Genomic DNA, 26,832 nt, shown 5'->3' on the forward strand with positions numbered 1-26,832 from the left:
GCTCCTGTGATGAGGCTGCATTTTAACGTTGTGTTTTAATCTTGTTTTTAAAGTTGCATTTCAATCAACTTGTGTTTTGTTTTTTTTTGCTTGTTAGCTGCCCTGAGCCCAGTCTTGGTTGGGGAGAGCGGGGTAGAAATAAAATTTATTATTATTGTTGTTATTATTATTAAAACTGCCCCATGTCCCCTTCGTTTTTCTGCGTCCTTGTCCCCGCGTCTCTCACCCACTGCTGTTTCCTCTCCCCCGCCCCCTTGCAGGCGACCGGGCAGAGCAGCGCACCTGCCTGATTTGCGGCGACCGCGCCACCGGCCTCCACTACGGCATCATCTCCTGCGAGGGCTGCAAGGGCTTCTTCAAGCGCAGCATCTGCAACAAGAGGGTCTACCGGTGCAGCCGCGACAAGAACTGCGTCATGTCCCGCAAGCAGCGCAACCGCTGCCAGTACTGCCGCCTGCTCAAGTGCCTGCAGATGGGCATGAATCGCAAAGGTACCTTGGGCGTTATTGCCGGGGGCTGGGCTGGGGTCGGAGGTGGTAATAATAATAATAATAATAATAATAATAATAATAATAATAATATCTTATTTATGGTATTTTTCGCTAAAAAGTAATGGGGGAATGTCTGTGCGCCTTATGGTCCCTGGAGCCGAATTGACCGGGGGCGAAAAGCAGATCATGCTTTTTTTTTTTTTGAAAGAGGGAAGTGGGTGTTGAAACAAAGCCACCAATCGGAAGTGAGATAAGGGACGCTAGCAATAAAGGAGGCTGCCTGGGAAGGGGGGGGGGGAGGTAAAGACAGCAAAAGTGCAAGGAGAGGATACAAGAAGACTAAATCAATGAGGAAAGAAATTAGGCAAAAAGGAGGAGCAAAAAACTGCTCCAGCTAAGGAAAAGACACTAAGGCAAAGGAGGGGAGAAGGGAGTGTTGACAGGAAGCAGCTGATTGGTGGGATCAGGAGAGAGATAAGGGACTAGCATAAAGGAGGCCGCCTGGGAGGGGGGGAGATGAAAGCCCATGGACCCTCAGGATTTTTACATTGGGTCACCCCAAATTTACCATCAGATCACATAGCATGTCCATGGCTACAGCCTACACCAAAAATATCACACACCCACTGTTTCCTGGGGCTGCAATGGTGCAAAAATGTGGATCCATAAGCACGGATCCACATGGATCCTCAGGATTTTTGCATTGGGCCACCCCAAACTCACCGTCAGCACCGTCATGCTGTCTGTGGCCACAGCATGAACCACCAAAATCATACATCCACTGTTTCATTCAGAATATATATTTTTCTTGTTTTCCTCCTCTAAAAACTAGGTGAGTCTTATGGAGCGAAAAAACCGGTTTATCCTACCGTCCCTAGCCAAAGCCGGGCTCAGAGCGGCTAACAACAGTAAAGCCATACAGCATTCTAAAATCAAATTAATGGCAACCATTGGGCTAGAGTTCTGTGAGGATTGCCAAAGGAGGGCGTCAGGCTGTGCCCTGGCCAAAGGCCTGGTGGAACAGCTCTGTCTTGCAGGCGGTGCGGAAAGATGTCAAGTCCCACAGGGCCCTAGTCTCTTGTGACGGAGCGTTCCACCAGATTGGGGCCATGGCTCTGGTCGAGGCCAGCCTAGCCTTCCTGTGGCTTGGGACCTCCAAGATGTTTTTGTTTGAGGACCACGGGACGTACCAGGAGAGGCGGTCCTAGGCCATATAGGGCTTTCAAGGGTTAAAACCAGCACCTTGAACCCGTTCCTGTCCTCCACCAGGAGCCAGTGCAGCTGGTATAGCACCGGGTGAATGTGATCCTGCGGTAAGGAACCCATAAGGATTCTCGCCGCGGCATTCTGCACCCGCTGGAGTTTCTGGGACAGTCTCAGGGGCAGCCCCACGTAGAGCGAGTTGCAATAATCCAGTCTGGAGGCGACCGTCGTGTGGAGGTAGCTCAGCGCACGTATTCCGAGTTTCCTTATCGAGCCCTCTGTGGAGGACTCGCCCCAGGGCCTTTGGGGAGCTCCTTGCTCTTGTGCCCGATAATATATGATAATAATAATAATTTATTACAGATACCCCGCCCATCTGGCTGGGCTTCCCCAGCCACTCTGTGCGGCTTCCAACAAAAGATTAAAATACCGTAACCCATCAAACGTTCAAAGCTTCCCTAAACATGGCTGCCTTCAGATGCCAAGGACCCTAAGGTCCATGAATAAGAATAGCTTAAAGGTTGCAGGCCCTAAGGAAGCCAGATTATCCTCCACCAGGGCCAGGGCCTTTTTAGTGGTGACTCTGACCTGGTGGAACGCTCTGTCTCACGAGACTAGGGCCTGTAACACAGAGCTATTACACCTGGCCTTCACAGTTTGAATTAGCCTGATCCTTCTATGAGGAAACCCTTTCTGAGACCCTACATTTAAATTCTTCCCTGGTCTCCTTGCTGGCCCTAGTAGGACCAACTTGGCCGGTTCGCCCTGGCGATCATTTGATGTCTACGGACTGAGATTCACCCCCCCCCCCAAAAAAATGACCCCCGAATTTTTGAATTTTCTTGATATTGATGCTGCATTTATGTTGTATTATATTCTGTTTTTAAGTCACATTTTAAGTCACAGTGTTTTGTATTTGTTGTTAGCCGCCCTGAGCCTGGTTTTTTAACCGGGAAGGGTGGGGTATAAATTTATTATTATTATTATTATTATTATTATTATTATTATTATTATTATTATTTATTATGCACGGGAAAACACGGTATATATTTGCTGTGTTTGACGTCGTCACGTTGCTTCTTTTTTTCCTTCTCCCCCCTTTCCTAACCTTATTTCCTGACACTGATCCTTTGGTTTTATCTGGCCGGGCTGGAGTGTGAAGTGGATTTTTAACATCTGCCGAGGGGGTTCTGTTGTTGAGAATTTAGAGGAAGGAAGGAAGGAAGGAAGATTCCCCAGAAACTCTTTTAGCAGGGGTCTTCCTAGGTCCTAAGAAAAAAAAGAGATTCCCCCAGACCCTTTTAGCAGGTCTTTCCAGGTCCAAAGAAATAAAGATAGTGGCATCTACGCACAATTTTTTTTTAAAAAAAGCTGTGAAACGTTTTGAAAAAGAAGTTGAGTTTTGTATAGCTCCCTGTCTAGCTCTGGTGATTAAAACATTAATGTGTTAACATTGCATTTCAATCTTGTTTTTTCAGTTGCATTTCAATCCACTTGCTTTGATTGTTGGTTGTCAGCCGTCCAGAGCCCGGCCTTGGCTGGGGAGGGCGGGGTATAAATAAAATGTTTTATTATCATTATTATTATTATTAGTGCCCCCTTTGTATATTGTGCTTTAAAACCCTTGCCTTGCAGCTGAGTCCTGGATGCGAACCCAGAGGCCCTTGCTCGTTTCGCAGGGAGTGGCGTGGAAGCGAAACCCACGTGTTGTTTCGTCGCCGTGGTTCCCCCCCCCCAGCAAAAAAGGGGCAGGGGATCGGGAGCCGCGTGCGAAAGGCTGCGAAGCGGATTGTCTCCCCTCCCGGGGCGCCGGGCTTTTTTTGGGCGGGGTCATTTTACCACTGCGGCTGAGACCGAAGGGCTGTGCTGGCCAGGACCGAAGGGCGAGGGGCGCAGGATTGGGGGGCAGCGGCAGCTGGGGAGAGAGCAGCCGCAGTCCTGGAGCGCAACCACTAGGGGGAGACTGCTTGGATCCCTGGCCCACAGGCAGAGGCCAAACCGCCCCCACTTTCTCTCCTGAGGATTGCCCAAAATCTGAGAGTTATGGGCACCATTCTTTCGCTCCAATTCTCTCCCAAGGATCCGTTGGCCGGATCCCCAGAATCCGAGAGTTACGGGCATCATTCTTTCGCTCCGATTTCTCTCGAATTTCAGGTGATCCGGCCAACAGATCCTCGGGAGAGAAACCGGCGTGAAAGAATGGTGCCCATAACTCTCGGATTTCAGAAATCTGAAATTTACAGGCACCATTCTTTTCCTCCGCTTTCTCTTCCAAGGATCCGTTGGCCGGATCAACTGAAATCTGGGAATTATGGGCCCTGTGCCACGGAGACGATCCTTGCCTGCCGGCCCGTCTTTCCTCTCCTGCTTCAGCCCAGCTTGTTGGCCTTTCCCTTCAGCGCCGCTGAGCGCCATTTCGACTTCTTTACAATTAAAAATATATATACATTTATTTTCCGTTTTTGTCTCGGTCACGGACTTCCAATGCTAATGCGTATTAGGCTTCCCTCCTCCCCCTTTGTGGTTCCTTATCCCTTTAAATCAGGCACCCCCAACCTTCAGTTTCCGGGTGGCCCACCCCGCCCGCCCCTCCGGTGGCAACAGGCGGCGGGAGGCCGGGGTGCCCGTGGGCCAGTCCCTAACCATCTGCTCTCGCTGCCTTCTTGTTTTTCAAGCAATTCGCGAAGATGGCATGCCCGGAGGCAGGAACAAGAGCATCGGACCTGTCCAGGTGAGCGGCCGTTGGGTTTCTCTCAAGTAGGCACCCCCCAAAACCTTCGGCCCTCCCGATGTTCGTGTGCTGCCAAATAGAGCAGTTCTTTCCAAGGATTATCGGGACAAAAGGAACGAGGAGGCGGAAGGGGAAGCGAAGCAGTTTTATTAACAAAACCTACCCGACAGGGGCTACCCAATCTCCCCTTCAGCTGCCCAGAGCCCCCCAGGTAGAGCAGCAGGAGAGAGACCCCAGCCGTCGGGTCTCCCACCATCGGGTCCTTTGATTTGGGTAGAAGCCCCTCCCACCTTACGGCTTGTATAGCCTGCCTTGATGTCATCCAGGGCACCCGGCGTCACTCATGGTCAGCCCCGGACCCCAAGACGGAATTAACGACGGACGACCGATCTTTTCCCAAAGTCGACTGTTCCCGGGCACCCAGTACGGGCGCATGAATGGAACTGGGCAAGGGATAAGAATGTCCAGAAGAGGTGGAAGACCCTCACCCGAAGGATTGGGTTCTTCTGTGCCGGCTGCAGGGAGACTCTCAGCCGCTCTGTCTTGATTGCATCTCAGGGTCCTGGGCTAATCACGAGTCACAGCAGGTGCCCTTGATGATGTCCAAGAAAAAAAGCAAATCAGTAGTCGAGAGGAACAAAAACTAATCCATTCAAAAGTACGCCTTCTGACAAGGATTACAAACTCCAATAGAGATCGCAAACTCGAACAGATTGCAAACTCAAGCTCATAAAGTCGTGGATGTCTTCATTTCAATCATTGAGCAGAAGTCGGAAGTCAGTTACAGATCAGAAACCAGGACAACGTTCTTATCCCTTCATGGGCTTGTCCTTCATGGGCTTGTCCTGGGTGGCCGGGAGCCATTGTCTTTGGGAGAAGATCGGTGGTTCATCCTTAATTCCATCTTCCATTTATTTGTTAATAAAACTGTTTTGGTTCCTCTTCCACCTCCTCATCCCTTTTGTCCTGATCTCCTTGGAAAAAACTGCTGTATTTGGCAGCGCAGTTTGGGACTACAATTCCCATCCTCCCTTACCGCTGCTCCCGTTAGCTAGGGATTCTGGGAGTTGTAGGCCCCAACATCGGGAGGGCCACAGGAGAGCACCAAGCCTTCCCCGGTTGGCACATTTTCTCGCTGCCTCCCCCCGTTTTTGTGTGCGCTTGGGTCGGGGAGGGCACCCTTTTCCAGAACGCTGCTGGCGGCCAGACCTTGGGCCGCGTCGGCGCTCCTGCCTCCCAGTCCTGCCGCCCCAGCCAGCCCCCCGGGAGCTGCTCCTCCCAAAGCCAGCACCAGCCCTTTGGTCCGTGCCGAGCCCTCCGGAAAGCTGGCTGTGCCGCAGTTTCCGAAGCCGCCCGGGGAACGTCCGCTTGGCGGGTGGGGTGACTTGCCCGGAGAGGTCTTGCGAAACTCCGGTCAGTTTAGGTCCTGGCCAAGAGAAGGCGCCCAAAGGCTCATGCCAGGCTGCGGTGTTTTTCCGGGGACGGGGCCCGCGGTGGCAATGTGCAACGGCACCTTTGGGGAGTCTCTGGCCTCGCCCTCCGGCAAGCTGTGCCGTGGATTCTCCCCACAAGGCACGGCTGGAGAATCCAGGTAACGGGTCCCCAGAGAGGTGGTCCGGCTGCCCCCTTTTTCATGGGAAACGTCTGAGCTGATGGGGGCCGGCAATTTTTGGAGCGATCAGGGGAGAGAATTCATTTCCATGAAAGGGATTCGAATTTCTGTTCTGTGTTTTTAGCCGCACGCTAGCAGAAAAGCATTGTTTAAAAATCTGTAACAAATGTTATTTGTAGATAAGCGGCTCCCAAAACAGCCAGTTCCCGGCAGAAAAAACTATACAGTGGACGCTCGGGTTGTGAATGTGATCCGTTCGCAACCTGCAGCGTCTGCGCAGGTTGCGATTCGGCACTTCTGTGCATGCTCAAAGTGCGATTTAGCACTTCCGCACCTGCGCGACTGCCGAAACCTGGAAGTAACTCGTTCCAGTACTTCCGGATTCCGGCGGTCCGCAACCTGAAAAAACGCACCCTGAAGCAGCTGTAACAGCATGGCTGTATATTTGTAGATAAGCAGCCCCCCAAAAAGCCAGTTCCTGGCAGAAAATACTCGTGCGATTACCCTTGGGACATTGTAAGGTTGTTGCAGCAAAACTCTCTCTATCTCTCTCTCTATATATACACACCCCGTATTTTTTGCTCGATAAGACTCACTTTTTCCCTCCTAAAAAGTAAGGGGAAATGTGTGTGCGTCTTATGGCGCGAATGCAGGCTGCGCAGCTATCCCAGAAGCCAGAACAGCGAACAGTGCCTTCACTGCGCAGCGATCCCTCTTGCTGTTCTGGCTTCTGAGATTCAGAATATTTTGTTTCTTGTTTTCCTCCTCCAAAAACCAGGTGCTATTTATATATATATAGTTTTGCTGCAGCAGCCTTACAGTGTGCGAAGGACGTTGCTAAGGCCCTTGCAAGGCTGTTGCTAGAATAAAAACCCGCTTGAGCCGCCAGGTGAAAGAGCAGGCGGAGCTTTCTGGGAGAGGGTTTCCATGGAGGTTGCTAAGGCCCTTTCAAGGCCGTCGCTGGAATAAAAACCCACTTGAACTGACTGGTGACAGAGCAGGAGGAGCCTTCTGGCAAAGGGTGTCATCGGCTGAGCGCTGAGCGCACCTCACTCCACCGCCACCAAAGGCGACGGCAGCGTAGCAGCTCGGAGGCTGGCAGGGAACTGGCGTGGCACAGCAAGGGGGGTCCCGCCCTGAGAACCCCTTCTTCCCTTCGGCTCGCTGTCCGCTCGACCCTTGGAGGGGGCGGCTTGAGTAAAGGCCGGGGCGTGTGCACGTGCCTCCTCTCCTTCTCCCCGCAGATCTCTGAGGAGGAGATCGAGAGGATCATGTCCGGGCAGGAATTCGAAGGCGAGGCCAACATCTCGTGGAGCAACAACGGAGACAGCGACAACAGCTCCCCGGGAAATGGGGTCTCGGAGAGCAACCAGCCCTCGCCCGTCTCAACGCCGTCGTCAAGGTGGGACGCCGGGGGCGCGGGGAAAGGTTCTCGGGCCGGGCGAGAGCGGGAGTCGGGGGGGGGGGGTTAGGAGGCAGCTCTCGCACTCAGGCCCGGTAGCCTAGCAGGGTGCAATCGGCACGTTGATTATTAACATCATTTATTCAATTTATGTACCCGGGGGTCTCGGTTGCCGTCTTCAAGGTGGGGGGCTGGGGGAAGATGCTCCAGTGGGTTTTGGGGGGGGCTATTGGGTCGTTTTTATTTTGATTTGGGTTTTGTGATTGATTCTGTGGTTTCATATAGATTATTGTTGATAATAATAGTTAATAAAGTGGGGGTTTGGGGGGGTTTTCATGTTGACACTATGTTTTTATGCTGATTCCATGGGGCTGCCCAGAGTGGCCGGGGAAATAACAAATTACGGCGATAACGTTTTGGGTTTATAATATATAAACCCACTAATAAATATAATAATAATTGTTGTTGTTGTTGTTGTTGTTGCTGCGTCGTTTAGTCGTGTCCGACTCTATATAAAAATAATAAATTTTTATTTATGCCCCAGCCGAGACCGGGTTCAGGGCGGCTAACACTGAATATAAATGCAGTTTTATATTTTGATTTTGTTTCGTGAACTGTATAGGGCACTGCGGGACAGATGCCCTCCAGCTGTTGTCTGGACTACAACTCCCATCATCCCTCGCTCACAGGACCAGTGGGTCAGGGATGGTGGGAACTGTAGTCCCCAAACAGCTGTATGTTATATGGCTGTAGTAGAAATGTTAAAAGGAATTAAGTATAAATAGATAATAGAGTATTAAAGGGAAAATAAGGTTAAAATGTGTTGATAATTATAGGATAGAAAACAGGGGATGATGGAAAGGAATTGCTGATATAATTAATAGAAGTGGAATACAAAAAGGGAAGTGTGAGGAGGACGTGGAAATATGTGAAAGAAAGATAAGATATTGAAAAATATTTTTCTTCTTCTTTTAATGTGTTTTCAAAGTGGTTTTGTTTCATTAATTTTTGTGTAGTATTTTTGTATTGCAATGCACTGTTTTTTCTAAATGTTTAAATTGTTGTAAAAGTAATAAATATTATTAACAAACAGCTGGAGGGCCAAGGGATCAGGCATAGCCCAAGCTGGCCCTCCAGCTCTTTTCTGGACTACAACTCCCATCATCCCTAGCTCCCAGGAGCAGTGGTCAGGGAAGATGGGAATTGTAGTCTCCAAACAGCCGGAAGGCCACGTTTGACTCCCATCATCCCTAGTTGGGTTAGGGTTAGGGTTAGATGGGAATTGTAGTCCCCAAACTGCTGGATGGCAACGTTTGACTCCCATCATCCCTAGCTCCCAGGCGCAGTGGTCAGGGATGATGGGAATTGTAGTCCCCAAACAGCTAGAGGACCACGTTTGACTCCCATCATCCCTAGCTCCCAGGCGCAGTGGTCAGGGATGATGGGAATTGTAGTCTCCAAACAGCCGGAAGGCCACGTTTGACTCCCATCATCCCTAGTTGGGTTAGGGTTAGGGTTAGATGGGAATTGTAGTCCCCAAACTGCTGGATGGCAACGTTTGACTCCCATCATCCCTAGCTCCCAGGCGCAGTGGTCAGGGATGATGGGAATTGTAGTCCCCAAACAGCTAGAGGACCACGTTTGACTCCCATCATCCCTAGCTCCCAGGCGCAGTGGTCAGGGATGATGGGAATTGTAGTCCCCAAACAGCTAGAGGACCACGTTTGATTCGCATCATCCCTAGCTCCCATGAGCAGTGGTCAGGGAACATGGGAATTGTAGCCCCCAAACAGCTAGAGGGCCACGTTTGACTCCCATCATCCCTAGCTCCCAGGAGCAGTGGTCAGGGAAGATGGGAATTGTAGTCCCCAAACAGCTAGAGGGCCACGTTTGACTCCCATCATCCCTAGCTCCCAGGAGCAGTGGTCAGGGATGGTGGGAATTGTAGTCCCCAAAAAGCTAGAGGGCCACGTTTGACTCCCATCATCCCTAGCTCCCAGGAGCAGTGGTCAGGGATGATGGGAATTGTAGTCCCCAAACAGCTAGAGGGCCACGTTTGACTCGCATCATCCCTAGCTCCCATGAGCAGTGGTCAGGGAAGATGGGAATTGTAGTCCCCAAACAGCTAGAGGACCACGTTTGACTCCCATCCTCCCTAGCTCCCAGGAGCAGTGGTCAGGGAAGATGGGAATTGTAGTCCCCAAACAGCTAGAGGGCCACGTTTGAGTCCCATCATCCCTAGCTCCCAGGAGCAGTGGTCAGGGATAATGGGAATTGTAGTCCCCAAACAGCTGGAGGGCCACGTTTGACTCCCATCATCCCTAGCTCTCAGGAGCAGTGGTCAGGGAAGATGGGAATTGTAGTCCCCAAACAGCTGGAGGGCCACGTTTGATTCGCATCATCCCTAGCTCCCAGGAGCAGTGGTCAGGGAAGATGGGAATTGTAGTCCCCAAACAGCTAGAGGACCACGTTTGACTCCCATCATCCCTAGCTCCCAGGAGCAGTGGTCAGGGAAGATGGGAATTGTAGTCCCCAAACAGCTAGAGGACCATGTTTGACTCCCATCATCCCTAGCTCCCAGGAACAGTGGTCAGGGAAGATGGGAATTGTAGTCCCCAAACAGTCGGAAGGCCAGGTTTGAATCCCATCCTCCCTAGCTCCCAGGAGCAGTGGTCAGGGATGATGGGAATTGTAGTCCCCAAACAGCTAGAGGGCCACGTTTGACTCCCATCATCCCTAGCTCCCAGGAGCAGTGGTCAGGGATAATGGGAATTGTAGTCCCCAAACAGCTGGAGGGCCACGTTTGACTCCCATCATCCCTAGCTCCCATGAGCAGTGCTCAGGGAACATGGGAATTGTAGTCCCCGAACAGCTAGAGGGCCACGTTTGACTCCCATCATCCCTAGCTCCCAGGAGCAGTGGTCAGGGAAGATGGGAATTGTAGTCCCCAAACAGCCGGAAGGCCACGTTTGACTCCCGTCATCCCTAGCTCCCAGGAGCAGTGGTCAGGGAAGATGGGAATTGTAGTCCCCAAACAGCTAGAGGACCACGTTTGATTCGCATCATCCCTAGCTCCCAGGAGCAGTGGTCAGGGAAGATGGGAATTGTAGTCCCCAAACAGCTAGAGGACCACGTTTGACTCCCATCATCCCTAGCTCCCAGGAGCAGTGGTCAGGGATAATGGGAATTGTAGTCCCCAAACAGCTGGAGGGCCACGTTTGATTCGCATCATCCCTAGCTCCCAGGAGCAGTGGTCAGGGAAGATGGGAATTGTAGTCCCCAAACAGCTAGAGGACCACGTTTGACTCCCATCATCCCTAGCTCCCAGGAGCAGTGGTCAGGGAAGATGGGAATTGTAGTCCCCAAACAGCTAGAGGACCACGTTTGACTCCCATCATCCCTAGCTCCCAGGAGCAGTGGTCAGGGATGATGGGAATTGTAGTCCCCAAACAGCTAGAGGGCCACGTTTGACTCCCATCATCCCTAGCTCCCAGGAACAGTGGTCAGGGATAATGGGAATTGTAGTCCCCAAACAGCTGGAGGGCCACGTTTGACTCCCATCATCCCTAGCTCCCAGGAGCAGTGGTCAGGGAAGATGGGAATTGTAGTCCCCAAACAGCTAGAGGACCACGTTTGACTCCCATCATCCCTAGCTCCCAGGAGCAGTGGTCAGGGAAGATAGGAATTGTAGTCCCCAAACAGCTAGAGGACCACGTTTGACTCCCATCATCCCTAGCTCCCAGGAGCAGTGGTCAGGGATGATGGGAATTGTAGTCCCCAAACAGCTAGAGGACCACGTTTGATTCGCATCATCCCTAGCTCCCAGGAGCAGTGGTCAGGGAAGATGGGAATTGTAGTCCCCAAACAGCTAGAGGGCCACGTTTGACTCCCATCCTCCCTAGCTCCCAGGACCAGTGGTCAGGGAAGATGGGAATTGTAGTCCCCGAACAGCTAGAGGACCACGTTTGATTCGCATCATCCCTAGCTCCCATGAGCAGTGGTCAGGGAAGATGGGAATTGTAGTCCCCAAACAGCTAGAGGGCCACGTTTGACTACCATCATCCCTAGCTCCCAGGAGCAGTGGTCAGGGAAGATGGGAATTTTAGTCCCCAAACAGCTAGAGGGCCACGTTTGACTCCCATCATCCCTAGCTCCCAGGAGCAGTGGTCAGGGATGATGGGAATTGTAGTCCCCAAACAGCTAGAGGGCCACGTTTGACTCCCATCATCCCTAGCTCCCAGGAGCAGTGGTCAGGGAAGATGGGAATTGTAGTCCCCAAACAGCCGGAAGGCCACGTTTGACTCCCATCATCCCTAGCTCCCAGGAGCAGTGGTCAGGGAAGATGGGAATTGTAGTCCCCAAACAGCTAGAGGACCACGTTTGACTCCCATCCTCCCTAGCTCCCAGGACCAGTGGTCAGGGAAGATGGGAATTGTAGTCCCCAAAGAGCTAGAGGGCCACGGTTGACTCCTATCATCCCCAGCTCCCAGGAGCAGTAGTCAGGGAATTTGGGAATTGTAGTCCCCAAACAGCTAGAGGACCACGTTTGACTCCCATCATCCCTAGCTCCCAGGAGCAGTGGTCAGGGATGATGGGAATTGTAGTCCCCAAACAGCTAGAGGGCCACGTTTGACTCCCATCATCCCTAGCTCCCAGGAGCAGTGGTCAGGGAAGATAGGAATTGTAGTCCCCAAACAGCTAGAGGACCACGTTTGACTCCCATCATCCCCAGCTCCCAGGAGCAGTGGTCAGGGATAATGGGAATTGTAGTCCCCAAACAGCTAGAGGGCCACGTTTGACTCCCATCATCCCTAGCTCCCAGGAGCAGTGGTCAGGGAAGATGGGAATTGTAGTCCCCAAACAGTCGGAAGGCCAGGTTTGACTCCCATCATCCCTAGCTCCCAGGAGCAGTGGTCAGGGAAGATGGGAATTGTAGTCCCCAAACAGCTAGAGGGCCACGTTTGACTCCCATCATCCCTAGCTCCCAGGAACAGTGGTCAGGGAAGATGGGAATTGTAGTCTCCAAACAGCCGGAAGGCCACGTTTGACTCCCGTCATCCCTAGTTGGGTTAGGGTTAGGGTTAGTGTTAGATGGGAATTGTAGTCCCCAAACTGCTGGATGGCAATGTTTCACTCCCATCATCCCTAGCTCGTAGGACCAGTGGTCAGGGAAGATGGGAATTGTAGTCCCCAAACAGCTAGAGGGCCACGTTTGACTCCCATCCTCCCTAGCTCCCAGGAGCAGTGGTCAGGGATGATGGGAATTGTAGTCCCCAAACAGCTAGAGGACCACGTTTGACTCCCATCATCCCTAGCTCCCAGGAGCAGTGGTCAGGGATGATGGGAATTGTAGTCCCCAAACAGCTAGAGGGCCACGTTTGACTCCCATCATCCCTAGCTCCCAGGAGCAGTGGTCAGGGATGATGGGAATTGTAGTCCCCAAACAGCTAGAGGACCACGTTTGACTCCCATCATCCCTAGCTCCCAGGAGCAGTGGTCAGGGAAGATGGGAATTGTAGTCCCCAAACAGTCGGAAGGCGAGGTTTGACTCCCATCCTCCCTAGCTCCCAGGACCAGTGGTCAGGGAAGATGGGAATTGTAGTCCCCAAACAGCTAGAGGGCCACATTTGACTCCCATCATCCCTAGCTCCCAGGACCAGTGGTCAGGGAAGATGGGAATTGTAGTCCCCAAACAGCTAGAGGACCACGTTTGACTCCCATCATCCCTAGCTCCCAGGAGCAGTGGTCAGGGAAGATGGGAATTGTAGTCCCCAAACAGCTAGAGGACCATGTTTGACTCCCATCATCCCTAGCTCCCAGGAACAGTGGTCAGGGAAGATGGGAATTGTAGTCCCCAAACAGTCGGAAGGCCAGGTTTGAATCCCATCCTCCCTAGCTCCCAGGAGCAGTGGTCAGGGATGATGGGAATTGTAGTCCCCAAACAGCTAGAGGGCCACGTTTGACTCCCATCATCCCTAGCTCCCAGGAGCAGTGGTCAGGGATAATGGGAATTGTAGTCCCCAAACAGCTGGAGGGCCACGTTTGACTCCCATCATCCCTAGCTCCCATGAGCAGTGCTCAGGGAACATGGGAATTGTAGTCCCCGAACAGCTAGAGGGCCACGTTTGACTCCCATCATCCCTAGCTCCCAGGAGCAGTGGTCAGGGAAGATGGGAATTGTAGTCCCCAAACAGCCGGAAGGCCACGTTTGACTCCCGTCATCCCTAGCTCCCAGGAGCAGTGGTCAGGGAAGATGGGAATTGTAGTCCCCAAACAGCTAGAGGACCACGTTTGATTCGCATCATCCCTAGCTCCCAGGAGCAGTGGTCAGGGAAGATGGGAATTGTAGTCCCCAAACAGCTAGAGGACCACGTTTGACTCCCATCATCCCTAGCTCCCAGGAGCAGTGGTCAGGGATAATGGGAATTGTAGTCCCCAAACAGCTGGAGGGCCACGTTTGATTCGCATCATCCCTAGCTCCCAGGAGCAGTGGTCAGGGAAGATGGGAATTGTAGTCCCCAAACAGCTAGAGGACCACGTTTGACTCCCATCATCCCTAGCTCCCAGGAGCAGTGGTCAGGGAAGATGGGAATTGTAGTCCCCAAACAGCTAGAGGACCACGTTTGACTCCCATCATCCCTAGCTCCCAGGAGCAGTGGTCAGGGATGATGGGAATTGTAGTCCCCAAACAGCTAGAGGGCCACGTTTGACTCCCATCATCCCTAGCTCCCAGGAACAGTGGTCAGGGATAATGGGAATTGTAGTCCCCAAACAGCTGGAGGGCCACGTTTGACTCCCATCATCCCTAGCTCCCAGGAGCAGTGGTCAGGGAAGATGGGAATTGTAGTCCCCAAACAGCTAGAGGACCACGTTTGACTCCCATCATCCCTAGCTCCCAGGAGCAGTGGTCAGGGAAGATAGGAATTGTAGTCCCCAAACAGCTAGAGGACCACGTTTGACTCCCATCATCCCTAGCTCCCAGGAGCAGTGGTCAGGGATGATGGGAATTGTAGTCCCCAAATAGCTAGAGGACCACGTTTGACTCCCATCATCCCTAGCTCCCAGGAGCAGTGGTCAGGGAAGATAGGAATTGTAGTCCCCAAACAGCTAGAGGACCACGTTTGACTCCCATCATCCCTAGCTCCCAGGCGCAGTGGTCAGGGATGATGGGAATTGTAGTCCCCAAACAGCTGGAGGACCACGTTTGATTCGCATCATCCCTAGCTCCCAGGAGCAGTGGTCAGGGAAGATGGGAATTGTAGTCCCCAAACAGCTAGAGGGCCACGTTTGACTCCCATCCTCCCTAGCTCCCAGGACCAGTGGTCAGGGAAGATGGGAATTGTAGTCCCCGAACAGCTAGAGGACCACGTTTGATTCGCATCATCCCTAGCTCCCATGAGCAGTGGTCAGGGAAGATGGGAATTGTAGTCCCCAAACAGCTAGAGGGCCACGTTTGACTCCCATCATCCCTAGCTCCCAGGAGCAGTGGTCAGGGAAGATGGGAATTTTAGTCCCCAAACAGCTAGAGGGCCACGTTTGACTCCCATCATCCCTAGCTCCCAGGAGCAGTGGTCAGGGAAGATAGGAATTGTAGTCCCCAAACAGCTAGAGGACCACGTTTGACTCCCATCATCCCTAGCTCCCAGGAGCAGTGGTCAGGGATGATGGGAATTGTAGTCCCCAAACAGCTAGAGGGCCACGTTTGACTCCCATCATCCCTAGCTCCCAGGAGCAGTGGTCAGGGAAGATAGGAATTGTAGTCCCCAAACAGCTAGAGGACCACGTTTGACTCCCATCATCCCCAGCTCCCAGGAGCAGTGGTCAGGGAAGATGGGAATTGTAGTCCCCAAACAGTCGGAAGGCCAGGTTTGACTCCCATCATCCCTAGCTCCCAGGAGCAGTGGTCAGGGAAGATGGGAATTGTAGTCCCCAAACAGTCGGAAGGCCAGGTTTGACTCCCATCATCCCTAGCTCCCAGGAGCAGTGGTCAGGGAAGATGGGAATTGTAGTCCCCAAACAGCTAGAGGGCCACGTTTGACTCCCATCATCCCTAGCTCCCAGGAACAGTGGTCAGGGAAGATGGGAATTGTAGTCTCCAAACAGCCGGAAGGCCACGTTTGACTCCCGTCATCCCTAGTTGGGTTAGGGTTAGGGTTAGTGTTAGATGGGAATTGTAGTCCCCAAACTGCTGGATGGCAATGTTTCACTCCCATCATCCCTAGCTCGTAGGACCAGTGGTCAGGGAAGATGGGAATTGTAGTCCCCAAACAGCTAGAGGGCCACGTTTGACTCCCATCATCCCTAGCTCCCAGGAGCAGTGGTCAGGGAAGATAGGAATTGTAGTCCCCAAACAGCTAGAGGACCACGTTTGACTCCCATCATCCCTAGCTCCCAGGAGCAGTGGTCAGGGATGATGGGAATTGTAGTCCCCAAACAGCTAGAGGGCCACGTTTGACTCCCATCATCCCTAGCTCCCAGGAGCAGTGGTCAGGGATGATGGGAATTGTAGTCCCCAAACAGCTAGAGGACCACGTTTGACTCCCATCATCCCTAGCTCCCAGGAGCAGTGGTCAGGGAAGATGGGAATTGTAGTCCCCAAACAGTCGGAAGGCGAGGTTTGACTCCCATCCTCCCTAGCTCCCAGGACCAGTGGTCAGGGAAGATGGGAATTGTAGTCCCCAAACAGCTAGAGGGCCACATTTGACTCCCATCATCCCTAGCTCCCAGGAACAGTGGTCAGGGAAGATGGGAATTGTAGTCCCCAAACAGTCGGAAGGCCAGGTTTGACTCCCATCCTCCCTAGCTCCCAGGACCAGTGGTCAGGGAAGATGGGAATTGTAGTCCCCAAACAGCCGGAAGGCCACGTTTGACTCCCATCATCCCTAGCTCCCAGGACCAGTGGTCAGGGAAGATGGGAATTGTAGTCCCCAAACAGCTACTAGAGGGCCACGTTTGACTCCCATCATCCCTAGCTCCCAGGAGCAGTGGTCAGGGAAGATAGGAATTGTAGTCCCCAAACAGCCGGGAGGACCACGTTTGACTCCCATCATCCCTAGCTCCCAGGAGCAGTGGTCAGGGATGATGGGAATTGTAGTCCCCAAACAGCTAGAGGGCCACGTTTGACTCCCATCATCCCTAGCTCCCAGGAACAGTGGTCAGGGAAGATGGGAATTGTAGTCCCCAAACAGTCGGAAGGCCAGGTTTGACTCCCATCATCCCTAGCTCCCAGGACCAGTGGTCAGGGAAGATGGGAATTGTAGTCCCCAAACAGCTACTAGAGGGCCACGTTTGACTCCCATCATCCCTAGCTCCCAGGAGCAGTGGTCAGGGAAGATAGGAATTGTAGTCCCCAAACAGCCGGGAGGACCACGTTTGACTCCCATCATCCCTAGCTCCCAGGAGCAGTGGTCAGGGATGATGGGAATTGTAGTCCCCAAACTGCTGGAGGGCCACGTTTGACTCCCATCATCCCTAGCTCCCAGGAGCAGTGGTCAGGGAAGATAGGAATTGTAGTCCCCAAACAGCCGGGAGGACCACGTTTGACTCCCATCATCCCTAGCTCCCAGGAGCAGTGGTCAGGGATGATGGGAATTGTAGTCCCCAAACTGCTGGAGGGCCACGTTTGACTCCCATCATCCCTAGCTCGTAGGACCAGTGGTCAGGGAAGATGGGAATTGTAGTGCCGAAATAGCCAGAAGGCCACGTTTGACTCCAATACTCCCTAGCTCTCAGGAGCAGTGGTCAGGGATGATGGGAATTGTAATCCCCAAACTGCTGGAGGGCCACGTTTGACTCCCATCATCCCTAGCTCCCTGGAGCAGTGGTCAGGGGAGATGGGAATTGTAGTCCCCAAACAGCTAGAAGGCCACGTTTGACTCCCATCATCCCTAGCTCCCAGGAGCAGTGGTCAGGGAAGATGGGAAATGTAGTCCCCAAAGAGCTAGAGGGCCACGTTTGACTCCCATCATCCCTAGCTCCCAGGAGCAGTGGTCAGGGAAGATGGGAATTGTAGTCCCCAAATAGCCGGAAGGCCACGTTTGACTCCCATCCTCCCTAGCTTCCAGGACCAGTGGTCAGGGAAGATGGGAATTGTAGTCCCCAAAGAGCTAGAGGGCCACGGTTGACTCTTATCATCCCTAGCTCCCAGGACCAGTGGTCAGGGAATTTGGGAATTGTAGTCTCCAAACAGCAGGAAGGCAATGTTTGACTCCCATCATCCCTAGCTCCCAGGACCAGTGGTCAGGGAAGATGGGAATTGTAGTCCCCAAACAGCTAGAGGGCCACGTTTGACTCCCATCATCCCTAGCTCCCAGGAGCAGTGGTCAGGGATGATGGGAATTGTAGTCCCCAAACAGCTAGAAGGCCACGTTTGACTCCCATCATCCCTAGCTCATAGGACCAGTGGTCAGGGATGATGGGAATTGTAGTCCCCAAACAGCTAGAAGGCCACGTTTGACTCCCATCATCCCTAGCTCCCAGGAGCAGTGGTCAGGGATGATGGGAATTGTAGTCCCCAAACTGCTGGAGGGCCACGTTTGACTCCCATCATCCCTAGCTCCCAGGAGCAGTGGTCAGGGAAGATGGGAATTGTAGTCCCCAAACAGCCAGAAGGCCACGTTTGACTCCAATACTCCCTAGCTCTCAGGAGCAGTGGTCAGGGAAGATGGGAATTGTAGTCCCCAAACAGCTAGAAGGCCACGTTTGACTCCCATCATCCCTAGCTCCCAGGACCAGTGGTCAGGGAAGATGGGAAATGTAGTCCCCAAAGAGCTAGAGGGCCACGGTTGACTCCTATCATCCCTAGCTCGTAGGACCAGTGGTCAGGGATGATGGGAATTGTAGTCCCCAAATAGCCGGAAGGCCACGTTTGACTCCCATCCTCCCTAGCTCCCAGGACCAGTGGTCAGGGAAGATGGGAATTGTAGTCCCCAAAGAGCTAGAGGGCCACGGTTGACTCCTATCATCCCCAGCTCCCAGGAGCAGTAGTCAGGGAATTTGGGAATTGTAGTCCCCAAACAGCAGGAAGGCCATGTTTGACTCCCATCATCCCTAGCTCCCAGGACCAGTGGTCAGGGAAGATGGGAATTGTAGTCCCCAAACAGCTAGAGGGCCACGTTTGACTCCCATCATCCCTAGCTCCCAGGACCAGTGGTCAGGGAAGATGGGAATTGTAGTCCCCAAGCAGCCAGAAGGCCACGTTTGACTCCCATCATCCCTAGCTCGTAGGACCAGTGGTCAGGGAAGATGGGAATTGTAGTCCCCAAACTGCTGGAGGGCCACGTTTGACTCCCATCATCCCTAGCTCCCAGGATCAGTGGTCAGGGAAGATGGGAATTGTAGTCCCCAAAGAGCTAGAGGGCCACGTTTGACGCCCATCATCTCTAGTTCCCAGGAGCAGTGGTCAGGGATGATGGAAATTGTAGTCCCCAAACTGCTGGAGGGCCACGTTTGACTCCAATACTCTCTAGCTCTCAGGAGCAGTGGTCAGGGATGATGGGAATTGCAGTCCCCAAACTGCTGGAGGGCCTCGTTTGACTCCCATCATCCCTAGCTCCCTGCAGCAGTGGTCAGGGAAGATGGGAATTGTAGTCCCCAAACAGCTGGAGGGCCACGTTTGACTCCCATCATCCCTAGCTCGTAGTACCAGTGGTCAGGGATGATGGGAATTGTAGTCCCCAAACTGCTGGAGGGCTACGTTTGACTCCCATCATCCCTAGCTCCCAGGACCAGTGGTCAGGGAAGATGGGAATTGTAGTCCCCAAAGAGCTAGACGGCCACGGTTGACTCCTATCATCCCCAGCTCCCAGGAGCAGTAGTCAGGGAATTTGGGAATTGTAGTCCCCAAACAGCAGGAAGGCCATGTTTGACTCCCATCATCCCTAGCTCCCAGGACCAGTGGTCAGGGAAGATGGGAATTGTAGTCCCCAAACAGCTAGAGGGCCACGTTTGACTCCCATCATCCCTAGCTCCCAGGACCAGTGGTCAGGGAAGATGGGAATTGTAGTCCCCAAGCAGCCAGAAGGCCACGTTTGACTCCCATCATCCCTAGCTCGTAGGACCAGTGGTCAGGGAAGATGGGAATTGTAGTCCCCAAACTGCTGGAGGGCCACGTTTGACTCCCATCATCCCTAGCTCCCAGGATCAGTGGTCAGGGAAGATGGGAATTGTAGTCCCCAAAGAGCTAGAGGGCCACGTTTGACGCCCATCATCTCTAGTTCCCAGGAGCAGTGGTCAGGGATGATGGAAATTGTAGTCCCCAAACTGCTGGAGGGCCACGTTTGACTCCAATACTCTCTAGCTCTCAGGAGCAGTGGTCAGGGATGATGGGAATTGCAGTCCCCAAACTGCTGGAGGGCCTCGTTTGACTCCCATCATCCCTAGCTCCCTGCAGCAGTGGTCAGGGAAGATGGGAATTGTAGTCCCCAAACAGCTGGAGGGCCACGTTTGACTCCCATCATCCCTAGCTCGTAGTACCAGTGGTCAGGGATGATGGGAATTGTAGTCCCCAAACTGCTGGAGGGCTACGTTTGACTCCCATCATCCCTAGCTCCCAGGACCAGTGGTCAGGGAAGATGGGAATTGTAGTCCCCAAACAGCTGGAGGGCCACGTTTGACTCCCATCATCCCTAGCTCGTAGGATTAGTGGTCAGGGATGATGGGAATTGTAGTCCCCAAACAGCTAGAGGGCCACGTTTGACTCCCATCATCCCTAGCTTCTAGGACCAGTGGTCAGGGAAGATGGGAATTGTAGTCTCCAAACAGCCGGAAGGCCACGTTTGACTCCCATCATCCCTAGTTGGGTTAGGGTTAGGGTTAGTGTTAGATGGGAATTGTAGTCCCCAAAGAGCTAGAGGACCACGTTTGACTCCCATCATCCCTAGCTCCCAGGAGCAGTGGTCAGGGAAGATGGGAATTGTAGTCCCCAAACAGCTAGAAGGCCACGTTTGACTCCCATCATCCCTAGCTCGTAGGACCAGTGGTCAGGGAAGATGGGAATTGTAGTGCCGAAATAGCCAGAAGGCCACGTTTGACTCCAATACTCCCTAGCTCTCAGGAGCAGTGGTCAAGGATGATGGGAATTGTAGTCCCCAAACTGCTGGAGGGCCACGTTTGGCTCCCATCATCCCTAGCTCCCTGGAGCAGTGGTCAGGGAAGATGGGAATTGTACTCCCCAAACAGTTAGAGGGCCACGTTTGACTCCCATCATCCCTAGCTCGTAGGACCAGTGGTCAGGGAAGATGGGAATTGTAGTCCCCAAACTGCTGGAGGGCCACGTTTGACTCCCATCATCCCTAGCTCCCAGGATCAGTGGTCAGGGAAGATGGGAATTGTAGTCCCCAAAGAGCTAGAGGGCCACGTTTGACGCCCATCATCTCTAGTTCCCAGGAGCAGTGGTCAGGGATGATGGAAATTGTAGTCCCCAAACTGCTGGAGGGCCACGTTTGACTCCAATACTCTCTAGCTCTCAGGAGCAGTGGTCAGGGATGATGGGAATTGCAGTCCCCAAACTGCTGGAGGGCCTCGTTTGACTCCCATCATCCCTAGCTCCCTGCAGCAGTGGTCAGGGAAGATGGGAATTGTAGTCCCCAAACAGCTGGAGGGCCACGTTTGACTCCCATCATCCCTAGCTCGTAGTACCAGTGGTCAGGGATGATGGGAATTGTAGTCCCCAAACTGCTGGAGGGCTACGTTTGACTCCCATCATCCCTAGCTCCCAGGACCAGTGGTCAGGGAAGATGGGAATTGTAGTCCCCAAACAGCTGGAGGGCCACGTTTGACTCCCATCATCCCTAGCTCGTAGGATTAGTGGTCAGGGATGATGGGAATTGTAGTCCCCAAACAGCTAGAGGGCCACGTTTGACTCCCATCATCCCTAGCTTCTAGGACCAGTGGTCAGGGAAGATGGGAATTGTAGTCTCCAAACAGCCGGAAGGCCACGTTTGACTCCCATCATCCCTAGTTGGGTTAGGGTTAGGGTTAGTGTTAGATGGGAATTGTAGTCCCCAAAGAGCTAGAGGACCACGTTTGACTCCCATCATCCCTAGCTCCCAGGAGCAGTGGTCAGGGAAGATGGGAATTGTAGTCCCCAAACAGCTAGAAGGCCACGTTTGACTCCCATCATCCCTAGCTCGTAGGACCAGTGGTCAGGGAAGATGGGAATTGTAGTGCCGAAATAGCCAGAAGGCCACGTTTGACTCCAATACTCCCTAGCTCTCAGGAGCAGTGGTCAGGGATGATGGGAATTGTAGTCCCCAAACTGCTGGAGGGCCACGTTTGGCTCCCATCATCCCTAGCTCCCTGGAGCAGTGGTCAGGGAAGATGGGAATTGTACTCCCCAAACAGTTAGAGGGCCACGTTTGACTCCCATCATCCCTAGCTCGTAGGACCAGTGGTCAGAGGTGATGGGAATTGTAGTTCCCAAACTGCTGGAGGGCCACGTTTGACTCCCATCATCCCTAGCTCCCAGGAGCAGTGGTCAGGGATGATGGGAATTGTAGTCCCCAAACTGCTGGAGGGTCACGTTTGGCTCCCATCATCCCTAGCTCCCTGGAGCAGTGGTCAGGGAAGATGGGAATTGTAGTCCCCAAACAGCTAGAGGGCCACGTTTGACTCCCATCATCCCTAGCTCCCGGGTGCAGTGGTCAAGGAAGATGGGAATTGTAGTCCCCAAACAGCTAGAGGGCCACGTTTGACTCCCATCGTCCCTAGCTCCCAGGAGCAGTGGTCAGGGAAGATGGGAATTGTAGTCCCCAAACAGCCGGAAGGCCACGTTTGACTCCCATCATCCCTAGCTCCCAGGAGCAGTGGTCAGGGATGATGGGAATTGTAGTCCCCAAACAGCTAGAGGGCCACGTTTGACGCCCATCATCTCTAGCTCCCAGGAGCAGTGGTCAGGGATGATGGGAATTGTAGTCCCCAAACAGCTAGAGGGCCACGTTTGACTCCCATCATCTGTAGCTCCCAGGAGAGGGATGATGGGAAGTGTAGTCCCAAAAAATCCCCAAGGCTGGCCATCATTGGTATAGGGTGATATATTGATTCAATCAAACAATCCATCATGGCATGGAATGGTGGAAGCTCTGGACCCCCCCTCTTCCACTTCGTGCGCCCCCTTCCCCTGCCTCTTAACCCTCGCCTTGCCTCTTCCAGCAGATCTGTTGAGCTGAACGGATTTGCTGCACTCAGGGATCCATACCTGGGGGGCCCGGGGCCCGCCCCCTACCAATACCTCCCGCACCTTCAGAGCTGCCCGGCGCACTCGGCCCTGCTGCCCCCGCCCCCCCGGAGCCTCGACCCCCAGGCTCCCGCTCTCCTCATCAGCCAGCTGGTCTCGGCCGAGGACCTGGACCCCCTCGGCACCCCCATGCTCATCGAAGACGGGTGAGTGGCGCACCCCCTTTCTGCCCGCTGGTGGCCCCCTCAGAGCAGCACAGTGGGGAGCCTTGTCACACGGGGGGGGGGGGGGACAAAGCCGCTTCTGGCAAACCAGAGCAGCGCACGGAAATGCCGTTTACCTTCCCTCTGGAGCGGGACGTATTGATGCACTTTTGATGTGCTTTCAGTCTGCTAAGTTGGCGGGAGCAGGGACTGAGCGACGGGCGCTTGCCTCGTGACGGGGATTCGAACCGACTGCCCTAGGCTCAGTGATTTAACCCTCAGCACCACCCGCGACCTTTAAAAAATGCAAAGCAGACCCGTGAAAAATAAACCCACGGAGGGGTGGCATTAAACGGTGCGAACGCAACGTCGGCAGGCGGGCCCATAAGCGGCACTCGCTTTGGTCCTCTAAGCGCTCTCCCTCCCGCAGGTACAAAGTGACCCAGTCGGAGCTCTTTGCGCTGCTGTGCCGCCTGGCCGATGAGCTCCTTTTCCGCCAGATCGCCTGGGTCAAGAAGTTGCCCTTCTTTGGCGAGCTGTCCATCAAGGACTACACCTGTCTCCTGGGCTCCACCTGGCAGGAGCTGGCCCTCCTCTCCTCGCTGACCGTCTATGGCCACCAGATTTTCGGAGACCTGGCTGACGTCACCGCCAAGTACTCCCCGTCCGACGAGGAGCTCCAGAGGTGAGGCTGATGGGGGGGGGAAAGACAGTGGCGGAACTGAGAAATGGCACAGAAACATTACCTTTACAGAACGCTACGTTACGGAAGCACCTCTTACATCTCATTTCTTAGAAGCTAAACGTAAGGCAATGGATTTCAGATGGTTGATCATTTATAAACCTCAAACTCCTGAGATAAATGCAGATATTTTGAGAAAGAAATTGCTATGGAAAGAAACGTATTGGATTTTCAGATTTGGTTCCTTAATTCCATCAGGTCTCAATTCTTATATCGACTTTGGTTCCTTCTTGTAATAATTTCTTACGACTCTATTTAATATTATTTTGGTTATTCTTTACAAATCTTAGCAATCCCACCCTTTGTTTGAACTAGATGGTCTGTCCCTTTAAAAATTCTTTTGCCTTACAGTATAAAAACCTGTGATTGGAAACTCCCTGTACCAGTCTTTAGCATCAGCAGTCAGGAGCTTTTCAGCCCTGTTGTTGAGTTTCTTTGAAACTTAAAGAGCTTATCTCGTATTCCTCTGTAAGTTTTTCCTAAAACCTTTTTGTAAAGGCTATACTAGAATTTTTATAGCTGACCCCTCAATTTCTTATTACTACTGCTTGGCTCTCTTAAATAGGGCTACCGTATTTTTCACTCTATAAGAAGCTCCGAAGGCTTTGGGTTCCTTTTGCTGAAGCCAGGAGAGCAAGACTCTCCTTGGCTTCAGCGAAAGCAACTCCAGCTGCGCTCCGAAGGCTTCAGGGATAGCTGCCCAAAATTCTGAAGTGTTATAATCCTGGCTCGACCCCCCAGGTAAAGCAAAACACAGTAATAAAGGGTTGAGGACTCAAAAAGTACCGTTTCCGATACTGAATTTACAAAAAAGCTAAATGGCATTTTTTAAACAAATCCCAGCTTGAAGAAAGCAAAGTACAGTAATAAAGGTTAATTCTAGTGCTGCTTTTTTAAAAAAGGTTTAAAAACCGAAATGGCACAAATTCAAAGAAAGGAATACAAGATAAAGCCATTTTAGATTTTAAACACTCAAGAACGGGGCTGAAATGCTCCCATGGTCTAGATGTTACTGCTGATGTCAAAGACTAATACTGGATGTTTCCAATCACAGGTTTATATAATATAGGGTGAAATTTTTTTTTTTAAAGAGACAGGCCGTCTTGTTCAAACAATGGGTGGGATTTGTAAAAGTTTGGGGGGGGGGAAATAACAGAAATGATATTGAACGGAGTTGTAGAAATTTATAGGTTCAAAAATACAAGAATAGTTTTAACTCGGTGCTGGCATTCGAGTGATAAAGGAACTAAAGGTGGACAACAATTAAGGATTTATTATGTTTTCAGAACGGGTTGGAAAATTGATATAGAAAGGTTTATTGTTTGGTGTACATACGGTTGTGAGATAAAATATACGCAAAGGGACTTGACGGGAAGTCAAAGTTGAAGAAAGGGTTTTGTAAGATAAAAGGGGGGTTATTATCATTTTGTGTGTGTGTGTGTGTGTGTGTGTGTGTACACATATGTGTGTTTTCGTATGGAAGGTTTGGGAGGAAATAAGATGGTAGATAAAAAGTAACCAGCTCAATATAGATGTATGTCATTTTTATTTCTTAAATTATATTTAGTGGTGGTATGGTTGTCTTGTTTTTGGTAACAGAAAACCATTCAATAGAAATTATTTTTTTTAAAAGAAAAAAATTATAAAAACGAACTAAAGTCAATCTCAGCATTGAGACCTGCCCCGTCTCGTTTCGGGTCCGGCGTTGCATCAGGACGCCACTCGGGAAAGTCTCGCCAGTAATCCGTAAACAGCCCCCCGCGAACAAAATAACGCAACGTGATGGCCAATAACAATGGCGCTAAACGCTATTTATAGGCAGAAATTGCAAATGGCAAAGTCTCTAAATCTTCTTCACCAATGTAAGAATCTTTGGTGATCGGCCTTCTTTATTTTTTATTTTTTAAAAGATATTTATTAAAATTTTCAAAATATTACAAAATGAAAAAAGAAAAATACAAAATAAAAATAGTTAAAAACAATTCCATCTTTCCATCACTTATCTTTCATTTGCTTGTTTCCCGGACCTCCTCACACCTCCCTTTTTGTATTCCAGTTCAATTTGTTAGTTCAGCAAATCCTTTCCCTCTTTGTTTATCCTAGTCTTTAATCTTAAAATATTGTAACATTAAGTTTTTACCTGTTAATAATCCATTTTTTCATATTCCTTATAGCGTTATAGCTAAAAACCACATAACTTTTTATCCAACATCATTCTAACGTTCATTAATTTTACAATATTTCTGTAGATAGTCTTTAAATTTCTTCCAATCTTCTTCCACCGACTTTTCTCCCTGGTCTCGGATTCTGCCGGTCATTTCTGCCAGTTCCATATAGTCCAGGCGATCGGCCTTCTTTATGGTCCAGCTCTCACTTCCATTCATCACTACTGGGAAAACCATGGCTTGAACTATACGGACCTTTGTTGGCAAGGTGATGTCTCTGCTTTTTAAGATGCTGTCTAGGCCTGTCATTGCTTTTCTCCCAAGAAGCAGGCGTCTTTTAATTCTGTGACTGCTGTCACCATCTGCAGTGATCATGGAGCCCAAGAAAGTAAAAACTCTCACTGCCCACATTTCTTCCCCTTCTATTTGCCAGGAGGTGATGGGCCCAGTGGCCATGATCTTGGGTTTTTTGATGTTGAGCTTCAGACCATATTTTGCACTCTCCTCTTTCACCCTCATTAAAGGGTCCTTTAATCCCTCCTCGCTTTCTGCCATCAAAGTTGTGTCATCTGCGCATCTGAGGTTGTTGATATTTCTTCCGGCTTGGGCTTCATCCAGTCCAGCCTTTGCGTGATGAATTCTGTATATAATTTAAATAAGCAGGTAGACAAATGTACAGCCTGGTTGTACTCCTTTTCCAATTTTTTCATTTTTTAAACATCATTTTTATTAAGTTTCCCATTTTAACCATCCAATCAAATCACGTTGTTGTTGTTGTTGATGAGTCGTGTCCGACTCTTCGTGACCCCCTGGACCAGAGCACGCCAGGCCCTCCTGTCTTCCACTGCCTCCCGCAGTTTGGTCAAACTCATGTTTGTAGCTTCAAGAACACTGTTCCACCATCTCGTCCTCCGTCGTCCCCTTCTCCATGTGCCCTCCATCTTTCCCAACATCAGGGCCTTTTCCAGGGAGTCTTTTCTCTTCTCATGAGGTGGCCAAAGTATTGCAGCCTCAGCTTCAGGATCTGTCCTTCCAGTGAGCACTCAGGGCTGATTTCCTTCTGAATGGAGAGGTTTGATCATCTTGCAGTCCATGGGACTCTGAAGAG

General features: G+C 51.6%; 1 protein-coding gene across 2 annotated transcripts in view; it reads left to right on the forward strand.

Annotated features, from left to right (window-relative positions):
* The window catches only part of NR6A1 (nuclear receptor subfamily 6 group A member 1), a 62,098-nt gene that overhangs the window by 24,671 nt on the left and 10,595 nt on the right, over positions 1-26,832 (forward strand). Inside the window, exons 4-8 of one of the 2 annotated variants that reach the window (XM_077922498.1) lie at positions 261-491; positions 4,370-4,425; positions 7,282-7,439; positions 22,590-22,820; positions 23,248-23,502. In XM_077922498.1, the coding sequence (XP_077778624.1) occupies positions 261-491; positions 4,370-4,425; positions 7,282-7,439; positions 22,590-22,820; positions 23,248-23,502 (931 nt within the window). The remainder of the gene's footprint in view (positions 1-260; positions 492-4,369; positions 4,426-7,281; positions 7,440-22,589; positions 22,821-23,247; positions 23,503-26,832) is intronic. The other variant, XM_077922499.1, reaches the window with a different exon arrangement.

This window comes from Podarcis muralis, chromosome Z, assembly GCF_964188315.1.
Source record: "Podarcis muralis chromosome Z, rPodMur119.hap1.1, whole genome shotgun sequence".
NCBI classification, from domain to species: domain Eukaryota; kingdom Metazoa; phylum Chordata; class Lepidosauria; order Squamata; family Lacertidae; genus Podarcis; species Podarcis muralis.